The sequence below is a fragment of the Struthio camelus genome, chromosome 1 (genome assembly GCF_040807025.1).
Source record: "Struthio camelus isolate bStrCam1 chromosome 1, bStrCam1.hap1, whole genome shotgun sequence".
NCBI classification, from domain to species: Eukaryota; Metazoa; Chordata; class Aves; order Struthioniformes; family Struthionidae; genus Struthio; species Struthio camelus.
The window spans coordinates 102,340,342-102,366,245 of NC_090942.1; the positions used below are offsets into that span (position 1 = coordinate 102,340,342).

General features: G+C 38.1%; 1 protein-coding gene across 25 annotated transcripts in view; it reads left to right on the plus strand.

Moving 5' to 3' along the window:
- The window catches only part of PHLDB2 (pleckstrin homology like domain family B member 2), a 130,619-nt gene that overhangs the window by 87,288 nt on the left and 17,427 nt on the right, over positions 1–25,904 (plus strand). For 5 of the 25 annotated variants that reach the window (XM_068908412.1, XM_009675059.2, XM_068908398.1 and 2 more), the window contains exons 7-14: positions 8,271–8,399; positions 12,674–12,829; positions 13,563–13,673; positions 15,241–15,330; positions 18,720–18,863; positions 19,701–19,874; positions 20,601–20,741; positions 21,303–21,402. In XM_068908412.1, coding sequence (XP_068764513.1) covers positions 8,271–8,399; positions 12,674–12,829; positions 13,563–13,673; positions 15,241–15,330; positions 18,720–18,863; positions 19,701–19,874; positions 20,601–20,741; positions 21,303–21,402 — 1,045 coding nt within the window. The remainder of the gene's footprint in view (positions 1–8,270; positions 8,400–12,673; positions 12,830–13,562; positions 13,674–15,240; positions 15,331–18,719; positions 18,864–19,700; positions 19,875–20,600; positions 20,742–21,302; positions 21,403–25,904) is intronic. The other 20 variants (XM_068908460.1, XM_009675061.2, XM_068908464.1 and 17 more) reach the window with 5 other exon arrangements.

The window sequence follows — 25,904 nt, forward strand, 5'->3', positions numbered from 1 at the left end:
TAACCAAGCAAACAACCCACCCTTTGATGAGTGCTTGCACTAGACTTAAACCTGGCTCAGTTAATTCTGAAAGTATCTCTGTAGAAATAAACCAACTCAGCGAGAGACCACAGGTTACGTTCTGGAAAATGTCTGAAAGGATTGTGTAAATTTGAAAGTTTAAAAAAGAAGTGGAAGGCAAACAACCTGCAGTGAACAGGCAAAATATCGTAACATAGCAGCTGGAGTGTTTTGGAGAAAACAGTATCAAACAGCAAAACATGCCACATCTAATGCCAACAGATTAAAAAGTTCTGGCTATCTGTATACAACTTTTTTTTTTTTAATCTTGTTTTGTGTATCTATATGTTTAAGGTTACAACCCCTGCAGATCTGATCCAAGAGACAAAATCTTGGCTTTTCAGTAGTGCAGTACCGCACTTCCACAGAAAAGCAATGCACAGGTAGAAGCGCGAGGTGATAGTTTTTGTTGAAATAAAGTTAAACTTAAGGCCACCTTAAAAGAAGTAGGGCTCAGTTTTTGACTGGTAGTTGCCATTTTTCTGATGGTTTTTTTGCATTGTTCTCTTGCAAAAGCAAGTGTTCTAATGTTAATATAAGGCACACAGTTTTTTCCAGTTGCTTAAATATTTCCCCCATAGTAATATCGGTTGTCTTGGTGTTGGTAGCATATGCTGGCAAAAAATTGTTGGATCCATCCACTTCTACAATGGCTACGTTCTTGTTAGGGTAAGAAATGATATTTGAGTATACAAAATGGTATCTTCTTGAGGTGAAATAGATAGTTAATTTTGGTTATCAAATGATGCTGGGATATTGGTGCAGTACATGACGGTACTTGCCCCTGGAATGCCTCAAGGGTGACCTAAGTCTCTCTTGGAATCTGTCACTCTTCTCAGCACCTGTTTGGCAGGAAACTCCTGCCTGACTGGGTTTCTTCCGTGCTGCTGCACCTGTTTGAAAAACTTGCGTAAATTCCTGAAAAGAGAGATCGCAAACTGTGACGTAATCATTGAGCCATGTATGTACTTGAAATAGCCTGTAAATGGAAGACTGCATGCTACTTTCTACTTTTTTTCTAAATGCCTTATGCACAGTTCCTTTAAATGAGGACACAAAATTCTGCCAACTTTTTCAGTCTTAAAGCCACAGTTTAAAAAGAAGTTTCTAGCCCTTGTGTTAACAAGGCAGTGCTTGTGAAGCATGAGAATTAATTGAAAAGTGTACCTGAAGACAGAAGGCAAAGAGAAGAAACCTAGCTCTCTTTCTCTTTCTCCTCCCGCTTCTTCTATAGATGTACCTAATGTATACGTTTCATAGTTGTATGGTTATATTTAAACTTTCTTAAGGCAGTTTCACTATTCTTGGCTATTCCATTTCATATTTTCTGAACACTTTTGTTTTGGCCTTATGGACAGCATTTTGAACGTCCTAGCATTAATCCTTCAAAATGCAAAATAACTATTGTCTTTCTGGACTGAAAAGAGGAACCGTGGCATGAAGGAAAATAGTACTGGAACTGGGAAACAATTAGAGCCATCTTGTGTCAGGCAATACACAAGAGAAAGGAAAAGAAGAGATTTCGGGAAAGTGTGGTATAAGTAGAGGGCTTGTACTTGGCATGGATGCTTGTGAGTTTAATTTTTGGCGGCGCCAGTAAGTGCTTTGCTGGAATACAATGTCTTTGTGTCTCAGCATCTTGCTTGTAAATCAGGAACAGGTTTTGTGAGTGTGTTTGTACATTGTTTGGTACATTGCATTCTGATCTTATATGAAGCCTATCAACCCTACCAGAATGTATGCCAGGACTAAACGGTGATGAAGAATGAATGAATCAGTGAGGAGGATTATGTGATTATGCAGGGACAACTCTTAAGAAGTCAGTAGTAACACAGTTTGACACGTGTAGCTTGAAGCTCTCTAGGAGGAGCTTTGCTACAGATTTTGACAAAATTATTTTGAGCACAGCCTGCCTTGGAGACGACTGAATGAACAAGTGAGCCAGTCATCCAATCTCCCTTTTTCCCTGCCATCCGGACCCAACTTCCTGTAATTACCGCAGCAGTCATGTCATATTACTGTACTGTACATATACAATAATGTTACTATTGTTTTGAGTGAAATAGCACCTCAGTTCCGCTGCGCTATTTACAGTTATGACTTCCTCGCAATTACTTTTAGTCCAGAATTGACATTTGCCTGTAAGGAAGTTGGGAGAAAATCGTACTTACCTAATTTTGCGTTATCCAGATTTGCAGAGTACTTTCTTTTCATACACCGCTTCCTTTGTTTGAATAGTTTTAAAATGTGCAGTTTAGTGAATGTTGAAAGAACACTTAATGACTCACCATCCCTGACATCTCAAAGTTAAAGCATGGGGGTGAAAGTAATAATACAAAAGGGAAAAGAAATAATGGATATGTGAACATAATAAACAGGAATAACTCAAAATGAATAATGAGTTCAGCAGGAGCGCTGTTGGAGGTAAGCACAGTTGAATGGGAATTTTGGCAGAGAGCTTCAAAACAATTACCTATGAAAAGTTGCAGACTGCATTTGGGGAAAGAGAGGCTATTTTTGTTCTTCTTGAGGGCCTTTGCTTTAAATCGTGGTAGAAACACATACCCTGGAACTCTTGTCTTCTATCACACAGGGCTTTCTTTCCCTTTTCAAGAGCAAGTTCCTGACAGAAATCAGAAGCAGCTGGTGCGGCTAACCCATTTTTTTGGAAAACATTTTATTTTGTCTGCAGGCTTTTGTGGAAATATTTTTCAGTCATTAACAGACTATCCCAGATATGCTAAAACATTTGAAACGCCGCCTCTTTGCCGAATCCGTACTGCAAAGACTTCCAGAGCCAAGGAAAGAACAGCTGTCTGATAATCCATGTGAAGAGGGACACCAGCAATCATAATTAAAAATAGCAGTGATCTCTCATGAATGCTTTCTCTTCTATATTCAAAATTCCTGTTGTTGTTTTTTATCCTGATGAATCTGACAAATTTATGTCATAACCTTTTAAATCTTTCCTGGTCAAATTCCACTTCAGCAAAGTGTTTAAGTAGAGGTACTAAGTCAATGAGTTATCTTGTCTAGAACACTAGTTACCTCCTTAAGACAAGATACACGAGATTAAGTATTCATAGGAGACCACACAAGGATATGCAGTGGAGAAGACACTAATGAAGGAGAAGATCATTATGAAGAATCAAGGAGAAAAAAACTGAATCCCCAAGCTTTCTTTTAAGACAGCTGTGAGGAGAATAACAGTAGAAAGGGGTTGTACCAGTAAAGGAAAACCTCTTGTTATCATCTAGATGTTGAAGACTGTATAGAATTTTAATTTCTTGCTTTAAATGTTTATTTTGGTTTGGATGATTATTTCCTCTTCTTCTCCATTCACGAAGAAAAAGTACTGTAGAACCAGGGGTTTTCGTTTGCCTCTCTGTTCAATAGAGCAACACCTTGCAATGGTCAGAGAATGAGCTTAAAAATTCCAAAAACTTGAATTGTCTTAGGAACAAGTTTATGTGTGCATCTGTTGTGATTTTTACTTACAGTAGAGGCATTACTCAGCCTGATTTAAAATGCTTTTTAACGTTAGTTTTACACATGCATGTGAAACAAAACCCTTAAGAAGAGATCTCTCTAACCAACTCCATCGCTGCACAGTCTGTTGTGGTATGTGATAAATTAGTTACTCCTTGAACAGTAAAAAGAAATCATTATGAATGCCTTCTCCCATCATATTATTCTCCTTTTCATATGGCTGAAATATATTTCTTGTTCTGTTAATGCCTTCTTTCATGAAACCAACAAGGGTTCAGTGACAAATAACTGGATCGTGCCAGATTTTTAGGCTTCTTTACTGAAACAGATCAAGGAATGCAGGAAAGAGTAGTCTTAAAATATAGAAGAAGAACGTGTACAGTTTTTCTGTACAGTAGGGTCTGTTGTGTTTCAACAGTATTTTTAATCAAAGTTGCATGCAGTCCTGTTCCTTCCACAAATGCCAGCCATAGCATTGGAAATGCTTTCAAGAGTGCTGGAAGCGTTGGTCGGCCTCAGCTTTAATGCTTTCCCCAACTGCACTGTTTGCCCCTTGAGTAACCACCAAAGAGCAGATAACATTTCCCAACCTCTCTGTTAGGGAATAGGTTACTTTCTTACAGATTCGTGGCAAGAGTTAACCAGTTTAATTAGCCAGTTGTTAAAGGCAGATTTTCATCCTCTTCTGCTTCCTTTCTTCCAGAATGTTTTGCTAATTGAACAAGCTGTAGTGTCGCACTGCTTTCAATTGGAAAGGAGTTACTTCTGTAGCATGTTTCTTCTCCCCTGCTTCTAGCTGGCAGTCCTGTTTGCTGTAGATTTGGGAGAAGCGGGGGAACGTTGTTTGGAGCATATAACAAGGAAAGGGGTGAAAGCATAAAGGTGAGATGGGAAGCTCTTTGGACCAAAGAACTGTGTATGTTTCTCCTTACTTGTCAGAGAACCTGTGAAAGTTTTGACACTAGGCTATTCCCTGTTTGAGGGAAAGAGCATGAATGTAGGAGGCAATGAGAGCCATGTATTTAAAGGCTACCACTATAAAATATGACAAGTTGCAAGTGAGATGAACTGAGGAAGATCCTGGAGTATTTCAAACTGGACCATTTAAAGTAGAAGAGCCTGCTGGATGGAAAGGCATTCAGTAATGTATTTTCTTTTCTTGATTTATGGCTTGTAGGTGGCTTCTTTGCTGTTTCTTTCTGATAATAACACATACTGATTTTTCTTTTATAAGATTGTAGAGTGAGTCCTATTCACCTAGCCATACAGTCCGTTTCACAGTAACCTGGTACAAAGGTGGATTTTGTTCGTTTTTTTTTTTTTTTTTTACAATTTTCATTTGGATTTTTACAAATTTTTCTACTTGTTTTGTGCACATTTACTCTGACTCATTGCTGCAGAATCCACCAGTGTACGTGGCAAAGTTGCTTCCAAAGGCACATATATGCAGTTTGTGTTTTAAAATTTTAGCCTTCCTGCAGTAGCAGGATGTGGTGAATGGCAAATTGAAAAGCAGCCCCTTTTCTCTGCAGAAGGGATGTGACGACCTGCTGGGGTTTAAATAGCAGTATTGAACAGGCATACAGCGTCCTTAACCACAGGAGACAACTGAAACAATTTGTGTCTCAGTTGTGTGTCTCTGTTCTTTCCTTTGTTCCCATTCTTGTAGGGGCTATGATTGTTCTTAATACTTTTATCCCTCTGTGTCTTCACTATCTATGGGATATTTTACATGTGTTGCATATATGTTCTTGTTCTCTCTTTTGCCCTAAAATCAAAGGTCTGAAGATTGAATTTCTCTGGTGACCCATGTTGATCACTTATGGTCTGTGTTCATACCCAGGGAGGCTCTGCTACCATCCTGTGTCACAGTTATAAATCCAGCTCTCTATCCCTGCTGATCCCAGGTTCATTTAACGTATATCCAGGGGCAGAACGTAATGCAAATTAGGTAGTATGCTAAGATCAGGTGTTATACTTCACCGAGCCGGTCTTCTCTTGCATGGAAACAGCGTGTTAAGAATTCAGTCAGGCTACAGTTAATGTAACACCAGAATGAGCACTAGGGCTGGAAAACAGTTGTTTGCAGAAAAATGTTTAATGAGCACAAGTTCATGTGGTTAAGATGAGGATGAGCAGCTTGAACACATGGGTTTTATTTACAGCTACGCCACTGGTTGTTGTTGAACAAACAGCTTACAGTGAGCTGAAGAACTTTCTTTGATCCATTTATAGAAAAGACTGTGTGGAAAAAACATTGATTATTCAGTTCATGTATTTATCAAATTATCTGTGTGAATTACATGAACTTAGCCAAAGCAAAATTAGAGATGTGGGTGAACTTAATTCCACAGCTGCAAAACATAATGCCTCTGAGAGCTGAAAGTGATATTTCCTGTTAAGACTGCATGTTTTGAAGGGAGCCAGTTGGGTGGGCTGTGAGCACTTCCTATGCTATAAATAGACCAGATGAGTATCACTTTCAGTCTCAAAGGAATACCTTTCTAATTTCTAGAGGGAGGTACTATCATCTCTGGCATGATTCTCTGTTTTATACGTGCTGATGATATCTCTTCACACTTGGATTTGACTTGCTCGTTAATGAATGAGTGTGCTTGTTGCAGTGCATAGACACTTAGAGAGCTATAGATAGTTTCAGAGTAGTGATACTGTATGTAAGGTCACAGAAGTCCTTGCTTCTGTAAATTGTTGCTTTCTTCCCTTTTCCGTCTACCTAGCAACGTGACAGACCGTAGGTTGAATGTTAAATGGGCAAAAGGTTTGTAACGAGGAGAACTACTGATTTATGCAAAAGTTTCCTTTTGGGTTGGAAGTTGATTCAGGAAATGGGGGACAAAGGTTTAGAGATGACATCTGAAGGGTTTCCAGCTTCTCTGCCATGCTGCAGTTTGCACGTTCCACCTCTTTTTCTGAGCTCTGCTTTTGTTGTTATGATAGAATCCAGTTCAGGAAGCCCAGGTAATTGTGTATGCTGGCTCAGTCGCTCATTTTTACAAGCTTATTAAAAAAAAAAAAAAATCTATTTGTTGTGTTTGGCACTCTTGCTAATCTGATTACATGGGTGGAGAAGCTGCCTATGTACATGAAAATAACAAACCTGGGAATTTAGTTTGCGTTTGGCTTGAACGTGAATGCTTCTTGTTGTTGTTTTTAAATCCTGGGAAAATGAAATCCCAGCCGCTGATCCTGCTCCGATTTAGAGATAAAACTATAAAGAACGCAGGTAACTAATGTAAGTTTGTTATTGTGCCTCTGCCATGAGTAAGAGTTTGAGAACCATATCGGGAACAATAAAAAGTAGTTTTGGAAGAAAGACCATCCAGCAGTTTGAAATGACAAGTTACATATGGTAAAAGAAGTTTCCTTTTTATGGCACGTGCCATAGGGTGCTGCATTGTCTGACCACGTAGCACTTGCTGAACAAAACACTTCATTTTAAAATTAATTAGTAGTTGGGACCGGAAAAAGAACAAATGAGTAGATACTGTGTCAGAATTCAACAGTTCTTGGAGCATCTGAAAGACAAAGCTGGAATATTTGGACTGATACTGTGAGTTTTTGAGTATTACTGTTAGAGACCACCTGAGAAAAGACATGCATAACTATGGAGCAAAAAGTAGAAAAAAGGAACTGTATCAATGTGACTCTAGAAGGTAGCAAAGAGACCTGGACTTCAGAGACTATTTGATTGCTTCAGCTTTTATGGCATATCAGGCATATTATTTTTTCCAGTTATGAATTGTTCAGTTGAAGAAAATGCATCTGGTGTGTTGGCCAGTGCAGATGCAAGTAAATGGCCTTGACAGAATTCTATGTACTCTGATCTCTTGGTTCTAAATTTTGGTCCAGATAGATAATAGTCCACAAGGTAGTTTTAAGTGATTTGCAACCGATCTTCAGAACAGTGCTGCATAGTAAAATATGTAATACTTTATTACAAAGACTTAAAGGTTAAAGGCTTTTGAGGTGATAAGTGCTGTGTTGAGTACTGCTGTGCTAGTGGGACAAGAGGAAAGCTTGACTAGTTACAAGAGATTGTAGGGAGGTAGAGCAGATCCCAGAGAATAGGATACCGTTCCAGCATCCTGAAGCCAACGGAGTCATCTGTTAAATCATTTGCTGTTTCTGCTGCAAGAAAATTTCCTGCCCAAAGTTATTTCTTCATAAAACTCTAGCTTGTTATATCTTTTCACTGCTTGCTAAATGTATTCATCTATGCACACGCGTCTGGGCATGTAATTCATTCCCTTGGAAAGTGCCAGTTTCCCCTCACTGCCAGACTAGATCATTTGAAGAAGGATCACTTCCTCACTGCCAGAAGGATCATTTGCGATCCTTTTCCCTTTCTGAAAGCTGCTCTTTCCTCTTCCCTTCATCTGTTACCTGACTAACATGGCTACTGTTTCCTCATCTTTTTTTCATTTGGTGAGACAGTATTTAGGCAATGGGCTTGAAAGGCATCATCAAGGCACAGGTACAAAACACAGTGATAAGGGAGAGAATTAATTGCCCCACTAAAATGGTAAATGTTTTGTTTTGATCACTTTACCTCCAGTCATTACATTTCAACTAACAAGAGGTTTCTGTCTTTGACCTACATGCTGCAACTGTTCTTTTAGGTTTTGCCACACACTGTCATAATCACTAACAACTGCTTGGGTTTGAAGGTAATTCTGTTTATTTTCTGGTTCATGCTTCAGGAAAAATTAAAACTTGATGCTGAGAGGGAAAAACTAGAGAGGCTTCAGGAGCTTTACTCCGAGCAGAAGACGCAGCTTGATAATTGCCCTGAGTCCATGAGGGAACAATTACAGCAGCAGCTCAAGAGGGTCAGTAGCAAGTTTCAAGATTACATTTTTTTCATTAATTTTAGAGTTAAGCGTAACATATTCTGTTTCACTTATCCAACAAATTGCCTGAACATACTTGCATTGTGTAATTGTTAATAGTCGTGAGGTTACCTTTTTGTAGAACGTTTGTGATAAGTATTTTGCATGGTGGCAAACAAGTAGCATGCAAATGGATGGATTAGAAATAGTTTTGTGCTGAATGTTTTTAAAGCTTTGGGCTACTTGCTTGTAATTAGCACCCCAGGCCTAGTGGCTGATATGAAAGCTGTTGGAATCATGATATTTGGATGGACATTAGAGCATTACTCTTTAACTGAATGAGTGAAGAATGACTATTGAACCTCAGTTAGTGAGATCTATTCTTTTAGCACTTTACTGCCATTATTTTTTGATACAGTTGTGTAATCCTCTTTTGCAATGGTATAAGTTGCTCTCTCTCTGAAACCATGCATAGCTTATTATTTTCAGCACATAATTTAGGTGTTAGCCTGAATTGTGCCTTGAAATGTTCATTCTGAAGTTTATTTCACTAATTTTCCTAGCTTTATTTTTTCCTACGTTCTCAACGGCTGAACATTAGTATTTTTTTCAGCCCTTGTGTAATCTAATTGCAACTTGACTTATCTGTAACCTAAAAATCTACAATATTTTATGTTGTAGGTTAAAGTACCATTATTTTCTGAGGAAAGATTGTGAAGTGGTTTTGGTATTCATTAACATTAAGTAGGTTCTGCAGCACATGTAGGCAGCTGTAGCAGGAAAAAAATTATTTTTCCAAGTATCAGTACTGCAAGCTCAAGATGACATTTGAAAGTCAAACTTGAATTTTTTTCTGGCTTGAGCGTTTATATCAGTAATACTATCTGTTACAGCAATGACCAAAAAAAGACTTTTTTGTTTTGCAGGAAATATTCTTTTAAATACTGACTATTTTTTTCCTAATAATTACGTTTTGTTTTATTTGCTGAATTCTGTTTTAGTTTTCAAGGAATTAAAAAAGTAAAAAAGGTCCAGCTTTGGAAATATCAATGTTAAGTAATTCTGTAGTATTTGAGGATTTTTATAAGTTACTTAACAAATATGAAGTATCATATAATATGTCATAAGAGTTAAGAAGAAAAAGAAGCCATTCCTATGCTGTCCTTTATTTGAAAGTATTAACTTGTGGGAAGTTGCAGTCCTGTTGCTGCGGGATGGTAGTAAATCCTTTTTCGCTATTGACTATCAAGAGCCTTCAAGGAATCTGTTTGGTTAAACATACTTTTCCCCTTTCGAGTTGGCTTAGTAACAGTTTTGAACTGAAAATTGGAGCAAAACATGAAATGTGGGGGTGCAGTTAAATATACAGCTGCTTCTATTACATACTAGTCCAGCCCAATTGTAGTGCAAGTTTGCTGTGATTGGAGCAGTATAAGTCACCTCTAAAACAGTGCACAGTATCTGTCAGATGGATATCAGGTGTGAGAGCAGCTACGACTTTACTCTAAATATCCTACCCAATGTAGAGAAAATCTCTTCTCCCTCAGAAATAAGTCCAGTACAGGATTAAGTACCTGAGTTTGAAGCAGGTTACGTTGTGTTATTTTACTGCCAATACAGTAAGCCCTAGATGCAGGTGCTGAACAACAGTGTTGCTTCGATTCTGGGACTTGAGAGCTGATAAACATTTATAGCAGCTTTGTGAAATGAGAGCCCAGTGAGCTGGCAGCAAATGTCACACAAGTGGCTGATTGCACTGGGGAGATGGAGTCTGGGTTGGGATTGGAAGTAGGTGCTTGGGAAATTATGTACACATCATTGACTGAGAGCTGTTTCCTGCTGTTTGTAATTTTATTAAATACTTCTCCTGTTAGGCGGGGAGACCACTTCATCAGTGACTGGTGAAACCTGAGGACTTATAGAAGGTGCTCAGGGAAAGCATTAATCTGTCTGATGGCTTATTAAAACTTTACTAGCATGCTCTACTTGCTTAGCTCTCAGTATGAAAGCACCAAAGCTTCTGCTGTTTCTTTGTTCTCCTGTGTCTGGGTTCATTGAAATATGCAACAAAGGAAGAATGAAGATAGATAACTGGATTCCTGCACGATTCTGAAAAGAAACTGCCCACTGTTAAGAAATACCTTACTGCTCAGATAACATTGTTCTAGTTCTTACGGATGTTGTCTGCCTGGAGAGCTCCCACCATATTCTTACCAATAAGTAAAGTCTAGGTTCTCTCCCAGTGAATTTTGTCCACTGCCATTGCAGAAATAATGGAAATGTTGGACAAATTTATGATTTGGAAGGCCAATGTGGAAATGTTGTGTATGTTGTTTGTTAATAGATTTGCATGTTTTCATGTTGATCGTTTTAGTAAAAGGTAGGTACTTGCTATGTGGTTCAGGAAGGTATTATCTACAGCCAAAACAATTACTCCCTTCCAGGTAGGATCCTGGAGAAGGTTATGGTGAGAGGCCTGCGACAGCTTCTCAGAACCAGAGCGTTTGCCCTTGCTGCACTGCTGTGATCCCACAGACCGCTCAGGGTCTAAGTCTCCGCTGAGTCTAGCTGGTTGATAATCTTGCTGCAAGGCGCTTAGAGCCACTGTTAAAACTAAACCACTGCCGCTTGCAGATTGGAAGGTTTTTAATTTGAAAATGGACTTGGTTTTGAATTTGGTACATTTTTTTCAGGTAGACATAGTAGAACAGAATGTGGTAAAATACTTGTTCCGTAGTGTATCTTACAAAGAATATAATAGTTCAGGTGAATTAGCTATCAGTTGTCTTTTGGACAGAATTTGCTGCTGAGTTGGACAAATATATTCACAAAGGAATTAGAAACAGCCTTCTCTGAAGTCTGTCTCTTCTTCTACCTCAGTAGCGATTGATTTGATGCGAAGTAGCCTGAATTTATTGACCTTCATGGCCTGGGCAAAGCCCTTTTCAATGCTGAAAATTGCTGGCTGGTTTGAATGGAGCATTTTTGTGTTGTAGGTAATAGCTTCTTATATCATTTTTAGCCAATGTGCTCGTCTTTGCTTTCAGTCTCTGTATTATCTACTGGAAGTGAAAGGTGCATCGGCTGGAGAAGTGACAAGATGTTGATATTTTGCTTAGTGACTTGGAGTCTTCAGCTCTTGTATCCTGGGTCTTTCCCGGGTACAGCGGCAGCCTGTTTTGAATGCTTTTACAAAGAGCTATCTGCTCATCATCAGTCACCAATCTTTGCCTTAGGCTGAAATAAGAAAAAGATTAAGTTTGCATTTCTCTTCAGCTCTCTGGAATTTATAAATAGGCGTTCATGTTCTGAATATACAGATAGTGCAGGAGAAAGATTAACTTTCAGTTCTTGCGCTGAAAAGCGCTGACATTATATCTGGTTGTGCATAAGTGGAAGGCAGATGTGTTCTTACTTCTTGGGAACTTTCTGCAACATTCAGCCTCTTTTCCTGACAAAATCTGGCATTGGTCCATGGGAATGCCAACAGTTGATTTGATGCTTTTTCTGAAATAATACATCTACTGACTAGCATTGATGTATGCATGACTGGAGTCTGTAATTGTGTACTTACCTTGGGAATAATTGTGTCTGCTCCAGTTCAGGGTCCGCACATAGCCACCAGTCGAACAACTGGTGTGGTAGGACATTGCTACTCAGGTGATGGAAGTGTGCAAATGATATGTAACTCCACATATCTTCCCTCTTATATGACCATATCTCTGTTACTAAAAAGGCACAGTACTTGGGCTAAACTTGAAGAAATTATAACCACAGTTCAGCCTTCTTCATTTGAGGGTGTATCCCCATAATTAATTCAGTGTTACTGGAATAATACTTCCTGCCTGTCTTGGTTGTTAAGTAGATGCTAACCCAACTGGGCGTGTGGCAACCTCACCAAATTGGTTCACACCTTAGTTGTGTTGCAACTAGGCTACAGCAGAGTGATCTGTCTAACCAGGATGCGCTCAGTGCTTCAGAGGCTCCAACTTGCTCCGAACACTATAATAAACAACTTACTTACAATATAGGTGATTCATCTTTCTCAGGAAGTGGAGCGCTAGGAGTGATGGGAAAGCAACAGAAAAATAATGATTAGAACTATTTACTCTCTTATTATAAACAGTAGGTCATAAAACACTGAGCTTCTGTCTGTTTGAACAAGCTGTGTGAGAAACAAAAATACTGCTTTAGAATGTGATTTTTGTGTTTTTTTAAAAGTATCTCTTTTATGGTCATAGTAAACGCAAGACTACTTTTCCCTTTTGCTTAAGGATGCTGATCTATTGGACATAGAAAGCAAACATTTTGAAGATTTGGAATTTCAGCAGCTTGAACATGAGAGCAGGTTAGATGAAGAGAAAGAAAACCTGACACAACAGCTCCTGCGTGAAGTAGCTGAATATCAGCGTAGCATTGTCAGTAGAAAGGTAAAAGAATGAAAACTCAGTTCATCTATTTTTTTGTTGCTTTGCATAAAGGACATAAAATGGATCTGGAACCTGCCCATCTGTAAGAAATAACACAAAACTTTTCTCTTTGAAAAAACATTTGCAGCAGAGTAAAGATGATGGCCCAGTAACATCCCCCACATATCAAATCGTGCAATTCTCCAAAAAGGAAATAAGACAATAAAATGTAAAACGCTGTTTACATATTTGCATATGCAAATAACTCCACCCTCAAATTTGCAACACAAAGTACCAAAGCATTGTTTTTTTTTTTTTCATTAAGCAAGGAGATTTTCACGCTATGGACATAACTACTGTTATTTGATTCAGCCATAATGATTTTATTAAAAATAATAGAACACAAAATGAAGAAAATTTCTTTATTTTTAAAATCAGTTGTAAAGGTTTTATTTCAACCAATTAAATATCAGTTTTGAGAGACCAGAAGTGGCATCTCTAAACCAATTCTATTCAATATAAGGGTGATAATTTATCATATTATCAAAGGATATATGTAATTGTCGTCTCTTAGAGAAATAGTCTCCTTACTATCCAAATCCTATTAAACCATCTCCTTCAGAGCAGTGGACTGTCATGTAAAAACTTCTTTTCCTACTGTTTAAACTCTCGTGAATATAATCCATGCTGGAGGTTGTCTTGTGCTTTCAAAATTAAACATGTAAAATGTGATTGTTCTGTTTTTTTGTATTAGGAAAAGATTTCTGCTCTCAAAAAGCAAGCCACTCATATTGTCCAACAAGCACAAAGAGAACAAGATCATTTTGTAAAAGAGAAAAATAACTTAATAATGATGCTGCAAAGGGTAAGTATTTCTTGTCTTTCAAATATGTTAAACGTGTAATAAAAGAGCATTACATATAACAAAAGATCTTAGAACATGAGAAAAGCATCTGTTGTGCGGAAGCTGGCAAGTCTGTATTATCTTAATAGACGTATTTTGAATCCAGCATCTTGAAAAAAAGGAAAAAATATATTTTTCAATTTAATTAAATTTAATTAATCAGCAGATTTTTCTAAGGGAAAGCTGTAATGGCATTTGATGATAGAAAGGGATTTAAAGGTGTTATCGTTTAGGAGGATTCAACCTGAGGCATCCACCTAGGTGCTGAAGCTAGAAGCCTGCGGGCGCTCTCAGAGAGAGCCAGCTCTCTCTGTAGGTACTGGAATTGTCAGAGGGCTATTGAAGACGTGACAGCCAGAAGCTTGCCTCTCTCTGCTAGCTGAGCAGGGATTCTCAGCCCTGTGTTAAATTCATAAAATTAGTGTGAGGACCTAATATCAAACAAAATTTATGCATGGAAAGATAATAAACAAAACCTGGCCTTTGCGGTTAGGATTTTGTAATATGGTACTGTAATGCTTGCAGTGAATCTAGCAAAGAATTTCTGAAACTAGGCACAAAAAGCCTAGCAAAGATTTTTGCTTTGTAATAGCCTATACTAAGCCACAAAATTAGCTATTTAATACATCAGTGAACATCTGGCTTAAAAAAAAAAAGCTGGCATGAACCCTTCCTATTTCTTTTTTTGTTTTGTTTTTAATCATGAGACAAACCACGTTTAGTCTGTTAGTTGTTAGCAGCAGCATTTTCAGATTGTTGAAAACCTTCAGCGTTTTTGAGGAGCTTTTTGCTTGACTTTTTTTCCACCTTCAACAATTTAATAGGGTTTGTTTTTTTCCCCCAATGAAGCCCAACTTTTTTTTCGTCTCAGAAAGCCTCAAACTGAGAACCATCAAATATTGAACCAGTTCTGGTAGTCCGTGAATGTTACGATGGTGTACACTATGGTTCCTGTTGATTTCAAAGGACTCCAGACCAAACTGAGAGAGACTGTATCCATGATTACTTCTAGACTAAGGGACCGGGGAGCTTTTTGGAGCTCCCAGGTGTATGTGAACATGACTGGTGCCATCTGACTGTGTAAGGTGACACTCAGGCCAACACTGGTCCCCCACTTCCCCTCGCAATCAAATATGATTCCAATGCAAGTGGTCCCTGTACAGAGACCAGCGGGGATGATCCGACTAGGTTGCTAGTCCGAACTGGTGGAAGACGAGGATCTCGAATGCCCATAGCACACTCCTACAGGCCAGTTTAGACATAGTCTGAGACTTCCAGATGCTGCTTTTTAAAGATTTTTTTTTTGCATCTAGATCTACTCTTTTGAATCTTTGGGGAGCATCTTGTTGGAGGCTGCTAGAGGCTCAGTCCTGCTGCATAAGTGAACAAAGTTGGAGTTCTGCTGTATAATTTCTAGCTGTCTATCTTGGAGAGTTTCTTTATCCTCTTAAAAAAAAAATGGCTAACATTTTTTTTTTCACTACATTGCTATTGATTTTTTAATGTAAACTCTGTCTGTAATTAACAGGAAAAAGAGAATCTCTGTAATCTGGAAAAGAAATATTCTTCACTTTCTGGAGGAAAGGGATTTCCTGTCAGTCCCAATAGTCTAAAAGAGGTAAACAGGTTTCATTGCTTTTTACTTTACTGTGTCATAGGCTTAACTTTAAGTAACAGCTTACATGAAAGCTCTTTAGTATTTAGTGGCTAGTCATACACTTTTTTGGAGATGATGAAATTACTTTGTCAAGATATACAAATGCATAATAAGGCAAAAATAGTCTCTCTGACATTTTCCCTGATGTGACTGGCCCTGAATAAATTACCATTTTATACCGGGGAGAGGGAGGATCTCACTTTCTCAAACTAGACAATTAAATGTCACTGAAATTAAAAAAAAAAAAAAACCCTCCAGGAATAATTCTGTGTTGAATACGTATTTCAGAGTTTTATTTGCATTATGCATTTTATCATTGGCCCCTCTCCACCCTCTCTGCCCTCTCCTCCCTCTCCAGAGATGCATTACAAATGTACATTTTGATCTTTTTAAAAAGCATTGAGTTAAAGATCTCAAGCTATTGTAGTCACAAGATCACTATGGAGCTATTTATTTAATCATTGTGAATAGTGAAAGTAATGGTGCCAAATATTTTTGCTGGAAAATTTGAGGTAGCTGAGGGTAATGCATGAGACTGAGCTTACATGCACCTGTCAAGACTTCTTAGCCTTGAGGTTACCAGTTTAAGCCCTCATACTCAAGATCTGTGAACAAGGTCAGTGTAAGGTAAGCCACAGAGTATTGCGAGGATTCAGTTAGCATATATAACATTAAGCGTCCATGTTTATCCTCTTGACCTGAGTTAATGAAGTTTTTAAGTTCACAGTGAAGTTGTAAGTGGAGAAACAGAAAAACTAGCATTTAAAATACACTGACAGGTATCTGTGCTGCAAGCACTCTCAGTGCCTGGGAAATGTGATCTTGCTTGTTTGGCCTTGAAGTTCCTGGTGAACCAGGATGGCCTTCAAAACACGGCAGCGGGGCTGGGCGTCCTTCCTGACCGCAAGATGTGTTGCGGATGCTTAAGCATACCCAGACTTTCAGTGTCCTAGGTTGTGCTCTGATGTGGACATCTGACCCCCCCCATCAGGCAAGTCTAAGCTTCACGTATGTTCTTCTGAGATAGATCTATTTATTTTCTCAATAGCAAGAGGTGCTATTTCTGATTTTTTTTTTTTTTCCCCCCTTGTATCCACATAATGGTTTGTTTAATGACAGCTATTTCAAAATGCAATGACATTAAGTGAGCCTGACAGTCCTTTTATTGAAATGGTTTATTCATCAATGTTATTCTATTCACTGCAGTGAAATTACTTAAGATGATTTACTTTAAGATAAATGAGAGAAGGAACAGCACGTTACCTGTTTTATACTCGGCATCTCCTTAGGCTCCCTCCTTTATAAGAAACAACTTTCTTTGCCAGCTGTTATGTTTTGTCCCACTTCAGTTTAGATTTGTCTGACTGTTCTTCTGTTCAGGCAGCTTTAAAAATTTGACCCGAAGTGGTACACAGACTTAAAGAGACTCCCTGCGCTCGGAAGTTAATTTCACCATGCAGTTGTTCATGTATCAATTGGGAGTTTAGTTTGTGCTCTCACGTTTCCCTACCCTTCCCCAAGAAAGCATACATTTCTAACTCTTTTCCATCCACCATGAAGTTCACTCCCTGTCTGCATAGCAGTAGAGAGTGAGAGAGCCTCATAGAGTAAAGAAGGAGGATGCTTACCCCAGAACTTAAATAAGGAAAATCTGTGCTGTTTTTAAAAAAGTTCAGGGTTGACAAAGCTTGACTTGGACCTACTGTAGCAGGGGCCTGAGCAATGCCCAGTGAAGTCTTTTTAACCTGTAGGGAACAAGATTGGGATTATAAGAGTCTGAACTGAATGCTTTTCGCATAATGTTGTTTATCACCTATGGAAATTAATGCAATATCACTCAGGAACTCATTCTTTCAATCCCAGTTCTATTTAATTCCATAGACTTGTGAAGTTTCGATCACTTATAGTGTTGCTACAGTATGGTTAAGCAAGTTTTATGTTTATTCATGCTGGATTTTATTTTACTCTACTATGGCCACGTGTTTTGAGAGGAAAAGTGTGGTAGCTTGTGCAGTCTCCTTCTCATTTAATAGTTCATCAAACTGTATCTGAGTTAAGATTTGCCTCCTATTTCTAGAGTGCTGTGTTCAGGGTAAGGACTTAAGTTTCCAAAATTGTGTAGGTGGCTCGAAATAATCGATAAAACACATTGAAAAAATGGTAAGCGATAAAGGGTTAGTATTTTTTTTTAACCTGCCCCCTTTGATCATTGCTAAATATCTATATTTTTAAAAAGAAGAAATACTCTAGCAATCGCTTGTGGCTTCTCTGATCATTTAATTGCCAAAAGTATACATACTAACGTGTCAACATGCTGGTACAATTACAGAAACATAACCCCTTTGGAGACCTTCCCAATTTAAACGCAGCTTGCTGTCTCGATCTGAAAATAAGTATATTTCTGTCCCATTTTTATGATATTGTTTCAAAGAGGATTTATTTTTCCTTTGAATAGTCTTTTTGTCTACGGATGAAGAGTTGGGACATTTGATCTTTTTACAGTCTGGTATCCTATGGACCATGGATTATAAGCCATATTTTATTTTTTAAATGAGATTTATTTAGTTAACATCAGAACACATGCAATCATTGTGTTCTGCCATTATATCTCAACTCTGCCTGCCTGAACCTGCTTCTCAGGCAGAAGTGTGCTCTGAGGTCTGTGCCTTTTCTCAGTCTGTCACCCTCTTGTATGTTTGCTTAAAAAAAAAAAAAAAAAAAAAAAAAAAAGAGGCAAATTGAAATGGCTATATGTGAGGCTGGCCTTAACAGCATCTTACATGAGCCTCTCAATAACATCTAAAAATTAGAAGCAACTTTCACACAATACCAATAGATGATGTTGTGTCAGGGTAATTTGTAGAGCAACAATGGCATGTTTTTGTGTAAGTTTTTCTCAATTCTGTTAGCCATTTGGCCTACTTATCCTTAGGCACAAAATAAATTGGGGTAGATTATTTAAATATGACCAAAAAAAAAAAAAAAAGAGAGAAAACGGTGGATGAGTAAGATTTATTCTTTCTTTCCCTCCCATCTGTTTTACTTACAGAAAGCTACATAACTTCTAAATGGTACTTACATTTTAATAAAGTCTCTTGATCCTGTAATGTACATTTGCCTTTTGATGACACAAATGTCTTTGGAATTAAATGAAGAACAATTTTCAGAATCCAAATATTCAAAATTTGAAAAGTCTGATAATTTTGTTATATTTATGTTGAAGTATTTTAATAATAATGAATATTTGGCTGAATCACTCTATAAACTAACTTTCATCGTACTGGATACATTAATCCTCTTGCATGTCTTTTGGCTTTTGCTCCTTTTAACTTCTAAATTCCTCCTTTTAGGGCTATATCAGTGTAAGTGAAATTAGTGAGCTGTATGGCAATTCCACGAATATATCCCCTTCCACTCAGCCCCCCACAGATGCTGAAGCAGTTGCCACTGAGCCTTCCACGGCTGTGCTGACGAGCCAGCCACAAAATAAAGAGGTTTGTTTGAGAGACGTTTCCCTTTGTTTGCATTGTTCTTTCGTCGCTGCCTTTTCTGCCTTATTTTTTTGTTTTGTTTTGTTCTGTAACTCAGAATGTAGTAAATTGACCCTAAGGCACATGGCCATCTGCCAGTTAATGAGTCAGGTAATGGTTTAATAGTAAAGCTGAAGGAACGCTCCAGCTGTGAAGTGTCTTTGATGTTGGAGATGGGACTCTGAAGGCCAAAAGAACTGAATGATTATGACCCGAGCAGCAATAAGTGACATCTTTGCCTGTCAGACACTAAAATGTAATGCTCTCTTGGAGAAATGGTCTGTGGACACATTTAATGATTATTTGTTTGATGGCTCTTAGGTGTTCGTTTTGTATGTTTTATAGCTTTTTTTCTATGGGCTGATAGAAGATGTATATCTTGAATATCTGGGGGAGATCAGTAGCTTCTACTTGCCTTAGTTATTCCATGAAATCTGTCCAGTCTGTGCCTTCTAGCTTTTTCTTTCTCTTTCTCATTCTTTGTGACATTTTTGTCTTTGTAGCAAGCATAAGTAATTTTTAATAAACCCATTTTTAAGGGAATGGAATACCTTTATGAATGCAAACGCACAGACCTTTGTGTTGTGATAGGGCAGCAGCTGGTTTAGGATTTGGCCTTTCTGTGCTGTTTCTGATAGTAACATATGCTTGAAGAGTTCCAGTACAATCACTCTCCTCACTCTCCTTTCCTGTTAAATGGTCTAATAAACATAGCGCTGAGACTGCAGCTTGTATGTGCCATACCTTTTGAGCAATTCCAAAAGGAAAACTCTGTGTGTAATTTCTCTTTTTTCTATAAAGCTAAGATCACCTCTCTGTTCTGGATTTGTGTTTCCTCACTCTCTTTCTCCTCGCTCTATTGCTCAACTTCCATCAGTCCATTGGCCTGAGGTCATGGCTACTCATGTAGATCCTATTCCTTTATCTGATACACCTCCTCCTCTGCCAGCTAAGAAACACCGCAGGCAACCACAGGTAACAGATGAAAAGCTGATAACTTGGGATGGGTTTTTTGTTATGGTGGCCATGAAGTTCATTTACATGTGAAGTTTTCAGGGTGGTATTATAAAGTTGATAAGTTGATCTTGCTTGCAGAGTGCTACACTTAAAAGCATTGCTCATGTAAACATGTATATATATAAAATATTTACAGCATGTTATTTAATAAATATACTCCTTATAATATATGAATAATCCAGAGACAAATGCTAATACTTAAGAGCCATTGTAACTATCAGAAGACTTTAAGCAGTAAAGTACAAGTGGCCACATTTGAAGTCCTAAATTACTTTTTTTTCCTTTTATATTTGAACAGAGCCTCTCAAAAGCCATACTTGTTTAAAGCCACCAATTCTTCAGAATAACCTGTGAAGAAGCATGTTTTTTTTTTCTGTAATTGGATTCCAGTTGTGAGCTAGACTTGAGCTTTTTTAAAAAGTAATTAGGTACAAGGACATGCACGCAAAATACGCACGTGTGTTTAATGAATTTCCTCAATCAGCATGCGTTATAATGTGAGATTTGTAGAAATTCTGGATAACACTGTGATGCAGGAGATCCTATGTATTTTAAATATCACTCTTCCCAGTGAAGGCTCTTCCCTTCTTAGGCTCTTTGCCTTCAGCATATTCCATATAGAGCACAAATGAGCAAGCAGGTCAATTCATTTTGTCAAAACTGTTTAACAAATTACGCTTTAAGCATTTCAGAAATCTGGAAGAACGAAAGAAACAGCACAGGGAATGCATGTATATGAGCGATACTTTACCTCGCAAGAAAACGACTCCGTCTGTATCACCGCACTTCAACAGCGCTACTCTTGGACGAAGCGTTACATCTAAAGTAAGTAGTTGCCTGCAATTGGTAGCTTTCCAATTTCTGTATGAAAAACTATATTACATTAGAGCACTCTAAGCATTATGTAGTCTTCCACATTTATATCTGCAGTTGAGTTTGAAAGAAATTCAGATTTGTTGACATACAGAAACATGCATAAGGTCTTCCATACTTCCATACTGACCTATAGAAATGCTGCACTGTAATAATAACCATGCATTTATGATTAATGTAGCTGAAGGATTGTATTTCCGGATTAGTTTAACTTGATTCTAGACACTCAGCAGATTGTTTTCCTTTCCTCCTGTGGTCTCTAATCAGTAAAGAAAGGTTGTGTATAAACAGAAAATAGTCTTTACTTGTGATAAGGTAAATCAACAAATAACAGCAAGGTGGAGAAATTACTTTGAAAACACTTTGGTCAAATGGAGACTGCACAACCAAAACATCCATGGCTGATCATGACATTCATGATTCATGACAAAGCAAGTTATTCTGCCATTAGTTGCTGGTGCAGAAAAGTCTAAAAGTGTAGTTTTAACCATGTATTTACAAAACCTGCTGCAGGGACATTTACCACTAGGACAGAGCAACAGTTGTGGTAGCGTACTTCCTCACTGCCTGGCGACGATAACCAAAGAGTCGGAATCAAGAAGGATGCACAAAGGTAAGACCTCTTTATTTGATGCATTTCTGTTAAAAGTCAATGCTCAGTTTTTTGAAGAATAAATCCAAAACTAGTGCATCTACATGCAACAGGGCTGTAAAATAGTAGTTTTCCCTGTTGGTAAAAAGGCAAGTTCTACATTCCGTTTGCAGGTAACAGCAAAATAAGAGGTTAAGATTATGACAGAGGTGCACGTGTAGATTTGAAGTACATGGTCATCAAATATACTCCAGTAGACAAAAAAAAGTATATTCTAAAATACACACTGGGTAAAGTGGGTAATTCCTGTGAGGAATTTTGAGGCATTATGTTCAAGATACTACATGTTGCTTTCATTTTCCATTTTGCTTTTTTGAATTATTCTTTTCATGTCATGATCTTAAAAATTGTTTTTCACAGGCAGGTATTTTTGTCTGGAAAAAGTAATTCCCCAGATTCTGATTCGATACCATGACTTATCTGTGAGAATATATGACTGCGTTATTATGATCTCTCATAAATATGGGGGCTGCAAAATAGGAAAGGAGAAATGGTTCATTATGGATGGGTAGCTGCATTTTTGTAATAGGGACATGACAATTCTGGATCCAAAAGAAAATTACATCTTTGAAACGTGATTTGATAAGGTATGAGATTCTGCCTTTTGCTTGTCAGCTGGAGTTGATGCACTTAATTTCTGCTTTAAGGAAATTCATTACTCCTCAGTTCCAAGTGTCAGTTTCTTTTCTTTCCGACATCTGCATCGTTATTATAAAAATTAGTGCAACGAGACCTTATGTAGAATTGTACTGACTAAGCTTGAGCCAAGACAGGATCCATCCTGTCCTAATAGGACTTGTCAGAGCTAACAGATGTTTAAAAGTCAAAGAACGCGATTGAAGTCAGTCATTTGTACCACGATGATTCAATACACGGATGGAGCAGATTTGCTGTGAAAGAATGATGATTTATTACATTTCACGTTATAGAGCTGATCCAGTTGTGTTTTGTTCTTTTTGAGCTTTAGTCACGCAGCAAGCCGTCCACAAACCTACGATGTTGTGGCCAACTTTTATCTTGAAGTATTTCAAATACAATACAAAAAGCTTCATACTCAGCTTGGAAAGCTTCTTTGTTGTAATGCATTTTGCATGGGTGGAATAGCTTGCAAGTGCATTCAAACACATCATTATGCTGCTCTGCAGAAAATACTTTATTTCCATTTGAAAATCGGTAAGAGATAATTTGGCTAAAATTTGATGACAAGAGATCGTGTGTCTTTAAAACTGGAAAGATTTCTGTAAAATGATTGTGGAAGGCCATTAGAGTGCATGACCAGAAACACAACTGCAAAGTGTTATCGACCCTAATATAGGTGAAGATAGTTTTTAAAATAAATAAATTATACTTTTTAAAGATACTTTTTAAAATAAATTGACCGGTTTTTATTTTGAATTTTTTGTCAGCCTGCAACTAAGAAAATGCTAAGAGCTTAGGCAGATTGCTGGTCTTGAGAGTGAAGAAGAAAGAAAGGCCCCAAACCAAAACTATATGATGGATTGACAAAGAAGAGAGGCAGAGAAGAGTGAAAGAGATGTATTAGTTAAGGCACTTGGCATCCTACTTGTACGCCATAAGGAATAATGTGTGCTCTACTGCCTGCTGTACTAGCAGATAATTATTCCTTTGAAAGATCCGACAGTTTGAATGGAAATACTAAATTATGAAGAGAGGCTTTGATTAATTCATAGCAGGAAAGCGGAAGGTTCTAGGTGGCCTGCTTTGAAACATCAGCTTTGTGAAAGGGAAATCATGCTGCTGTCAGGTGCTTTCCCTGAACTCTCACAGGATTTAGAAAGTAAGGGACACAATCAAAACACGAAGGATGTAGGAATACAGAGATTCTCTGTGCTTTGATCACCTCTCTTAGTAATTAGCGACGGGTTTATTACCTTTGTGCTCAACAGAGAGCTCCCTGATTTCGTTTCTGTTGGAGGAACTTGAAGAGTTCAGCTGCTTTTTCTCTTGGTCTTAAATACTGTATTTCTAGATTGAGGAAAAAGCTTTTGTCTCGGTGACATATCACAAAATTTTTTGCACAATTCTTTCTACAGGTAATTGGTATCCCTTTATAGGGCAGAAAGATGTAAATGTCCAATTCAGATGGGCAGATCACAGAGTATTTCTACCCAGCTGTATAAAAGAGGGCCAGGGTGTGCTCATCCATGCAGTGTAATTGTTAGCTTCCCCCTAAACTGCTTTGCATTGCTCCAGCTAGCTACGCAGGTAGGTGGGAGTCAGCACAGGCTACGTGGCCTCAGGCTTACGAAGCAATCCTAGGGCCCTTTCGTTCAGCCTTGCGGATGTAGCCTTGGAGTCTCTAATGAACGTCGTGGTACGAACAGGGAGGGATAACGGTTCCAATTTGATGTGATTTGTTTTTGACCTAGGACCTTAGGCCCACCCACACTTGGAATGCTGAGAAAAACCAAGCTTTTCTTCCTAAGTATGAATAAAGAATGTATGTTTCTGTGGAATAGTGGAATTTGGAAAGCGTTTTTAACATGGCCCATTTATTTAAACGTACTACACAGCATAAGTGAAATAGAATGTTATATGTCAATTCAAATTCTGCAATTTTTTGTGGCTTCCACTAAAATTAGTGAGATCTGAGTCTGTGGAACTAAGGCAATCGTCAAAACAGACAAAAAAGGTCTAATTACATGGGATTTGTCTTAGTTTTCAATGATGCACATAAAGATGTCTGGTGAAATCAGCCTATCACCTGCATTCCAACTTAATTTGGGACTCTATAATAAATATATTTATTATAAAATAAATACACTGTATTTCTTACAAAAAAACATTCTTGAGGTAGAACAGATTAGCCTTTTTGGACTAAGTGAATATTTTGGATGAGTAAGATTTTTCTACCAAATCAGCAGAACTCTGCATGTTTAATAGAAGCTGCTTAGACTGAGTGAATATGTGCCTGCTTCTCTTCCCTCCCTGAAATAGCTAATGAGTAGATTAAAAGTGATCTTAGTGTGTCATGTGTACTGAAGCACTGCTTGCTGTTCTTGCTTTCTTTCCCCACTTGACAAGTTTTCACTCCATCGGTTTTCTGTGCTCAAGGTGGGGTATTGCAAACGACGTGGGCGTCTCGGGTTACTGCTTCCTTAGGCATGCACCGTTGCACTGAAGGCACTGGAGCTGGGCACGCTCAGCTCAATGGAGCATCATCGTCTCACATGACAAATGCCATTTTATCTGTTCCATTTGGAGCACTGGCCGCAATGCAGTGTCACGTGAACTGTGATACAAAGAGGATGATATACTTTGCTCCACAGAGAGGCTCCTGAAGTGGTATTAGTGGTTCACTGTACTGCTTAGGGCTTAAAAGCATTTGAGCAAATACCTAAGCCAGATGGTTCTGTGCGTTTGTATAAATCTGAAGAAAGTTTATTCAACAGTACCTAGAGAAAGTGGCACTCAGCTAGGTTTTAAGATATTATCTGAGAATTACAAAGTTATCAGTGTTATAAAGTGAGTTTTCTGTAATGGCTCTCTCCAGTTTTTCTTATTTCAGTCCAAGAAGGTAAGTGTAAAAACCTGAGATGAAAAATTCAAAGTTAAAAATGAAGTCAGGGAAAAGAAGAACAACCGCTTCAGTTTGAACATATTGAACATGTTCCTGCACAAAGTCAAAGATATTAAAGTAGAAGTAATGTCTATGAATAAATTTTTAGGCCAGATCCAGTGGAGATCCAGTACGAAACATTTTCATAAATTTGCTAATACTAAACATTCTTTCTTGCAGGATTACCAAAAGTGTGTTTAGTCAGCCTTGTGAATTGGAAAAATGTTCCTTGAAAGAAACAAATTGTCGCTCTCGATAATCATTGCCTGAGTTATGGGCAACTTATCGATTGTTTAAGAGCCCACATCTTTGGTATAAATCATCAGTGGAAAAAATCATTTCTTAGCTGCCATTCGTGAGCTATTTCTGAAGGACTGTATGTGTATGTTCAGCTTTTGTGTACACACATTTGTAAGCAAACTGCATGCAAAAAAATAAAATGAAAAAACTGTTATTTGCTATAATCTGGAGACTCTGCACGGGTGGAAACTTGGGCCCGTGGAGTTGGCGTGGGACGCTGGGAACCAGAAGCCCATGCACGTGCAGATAGGAGCGAGGGCTCCTTGGGCTGTCTAGTCCCATACACTGTGGGCTGCTCTCCCAGAGGAAAGGGGAAATGGTTGCTTGGGAGTTAAAACACGAGACCAGGCACAACACTGGGAAGAACACTGTTTGGACAGAGATGTTGCATACCAGCAAGATGTTTATTTGTAATATTTCTAAGCAGAGCTTTACAAGTTCTGCTGAAAAGCAATATGCTGAGGGAGGCATGTATATTTAAAGACAAATTATAAGCTTTTCAATATGGTTTGTTTTTTGTTCTTCCTCTTATCAAACTCAGGAAAAGCCAAAAAAGGTATGAAAACGTCCCTTTACCTGGCTG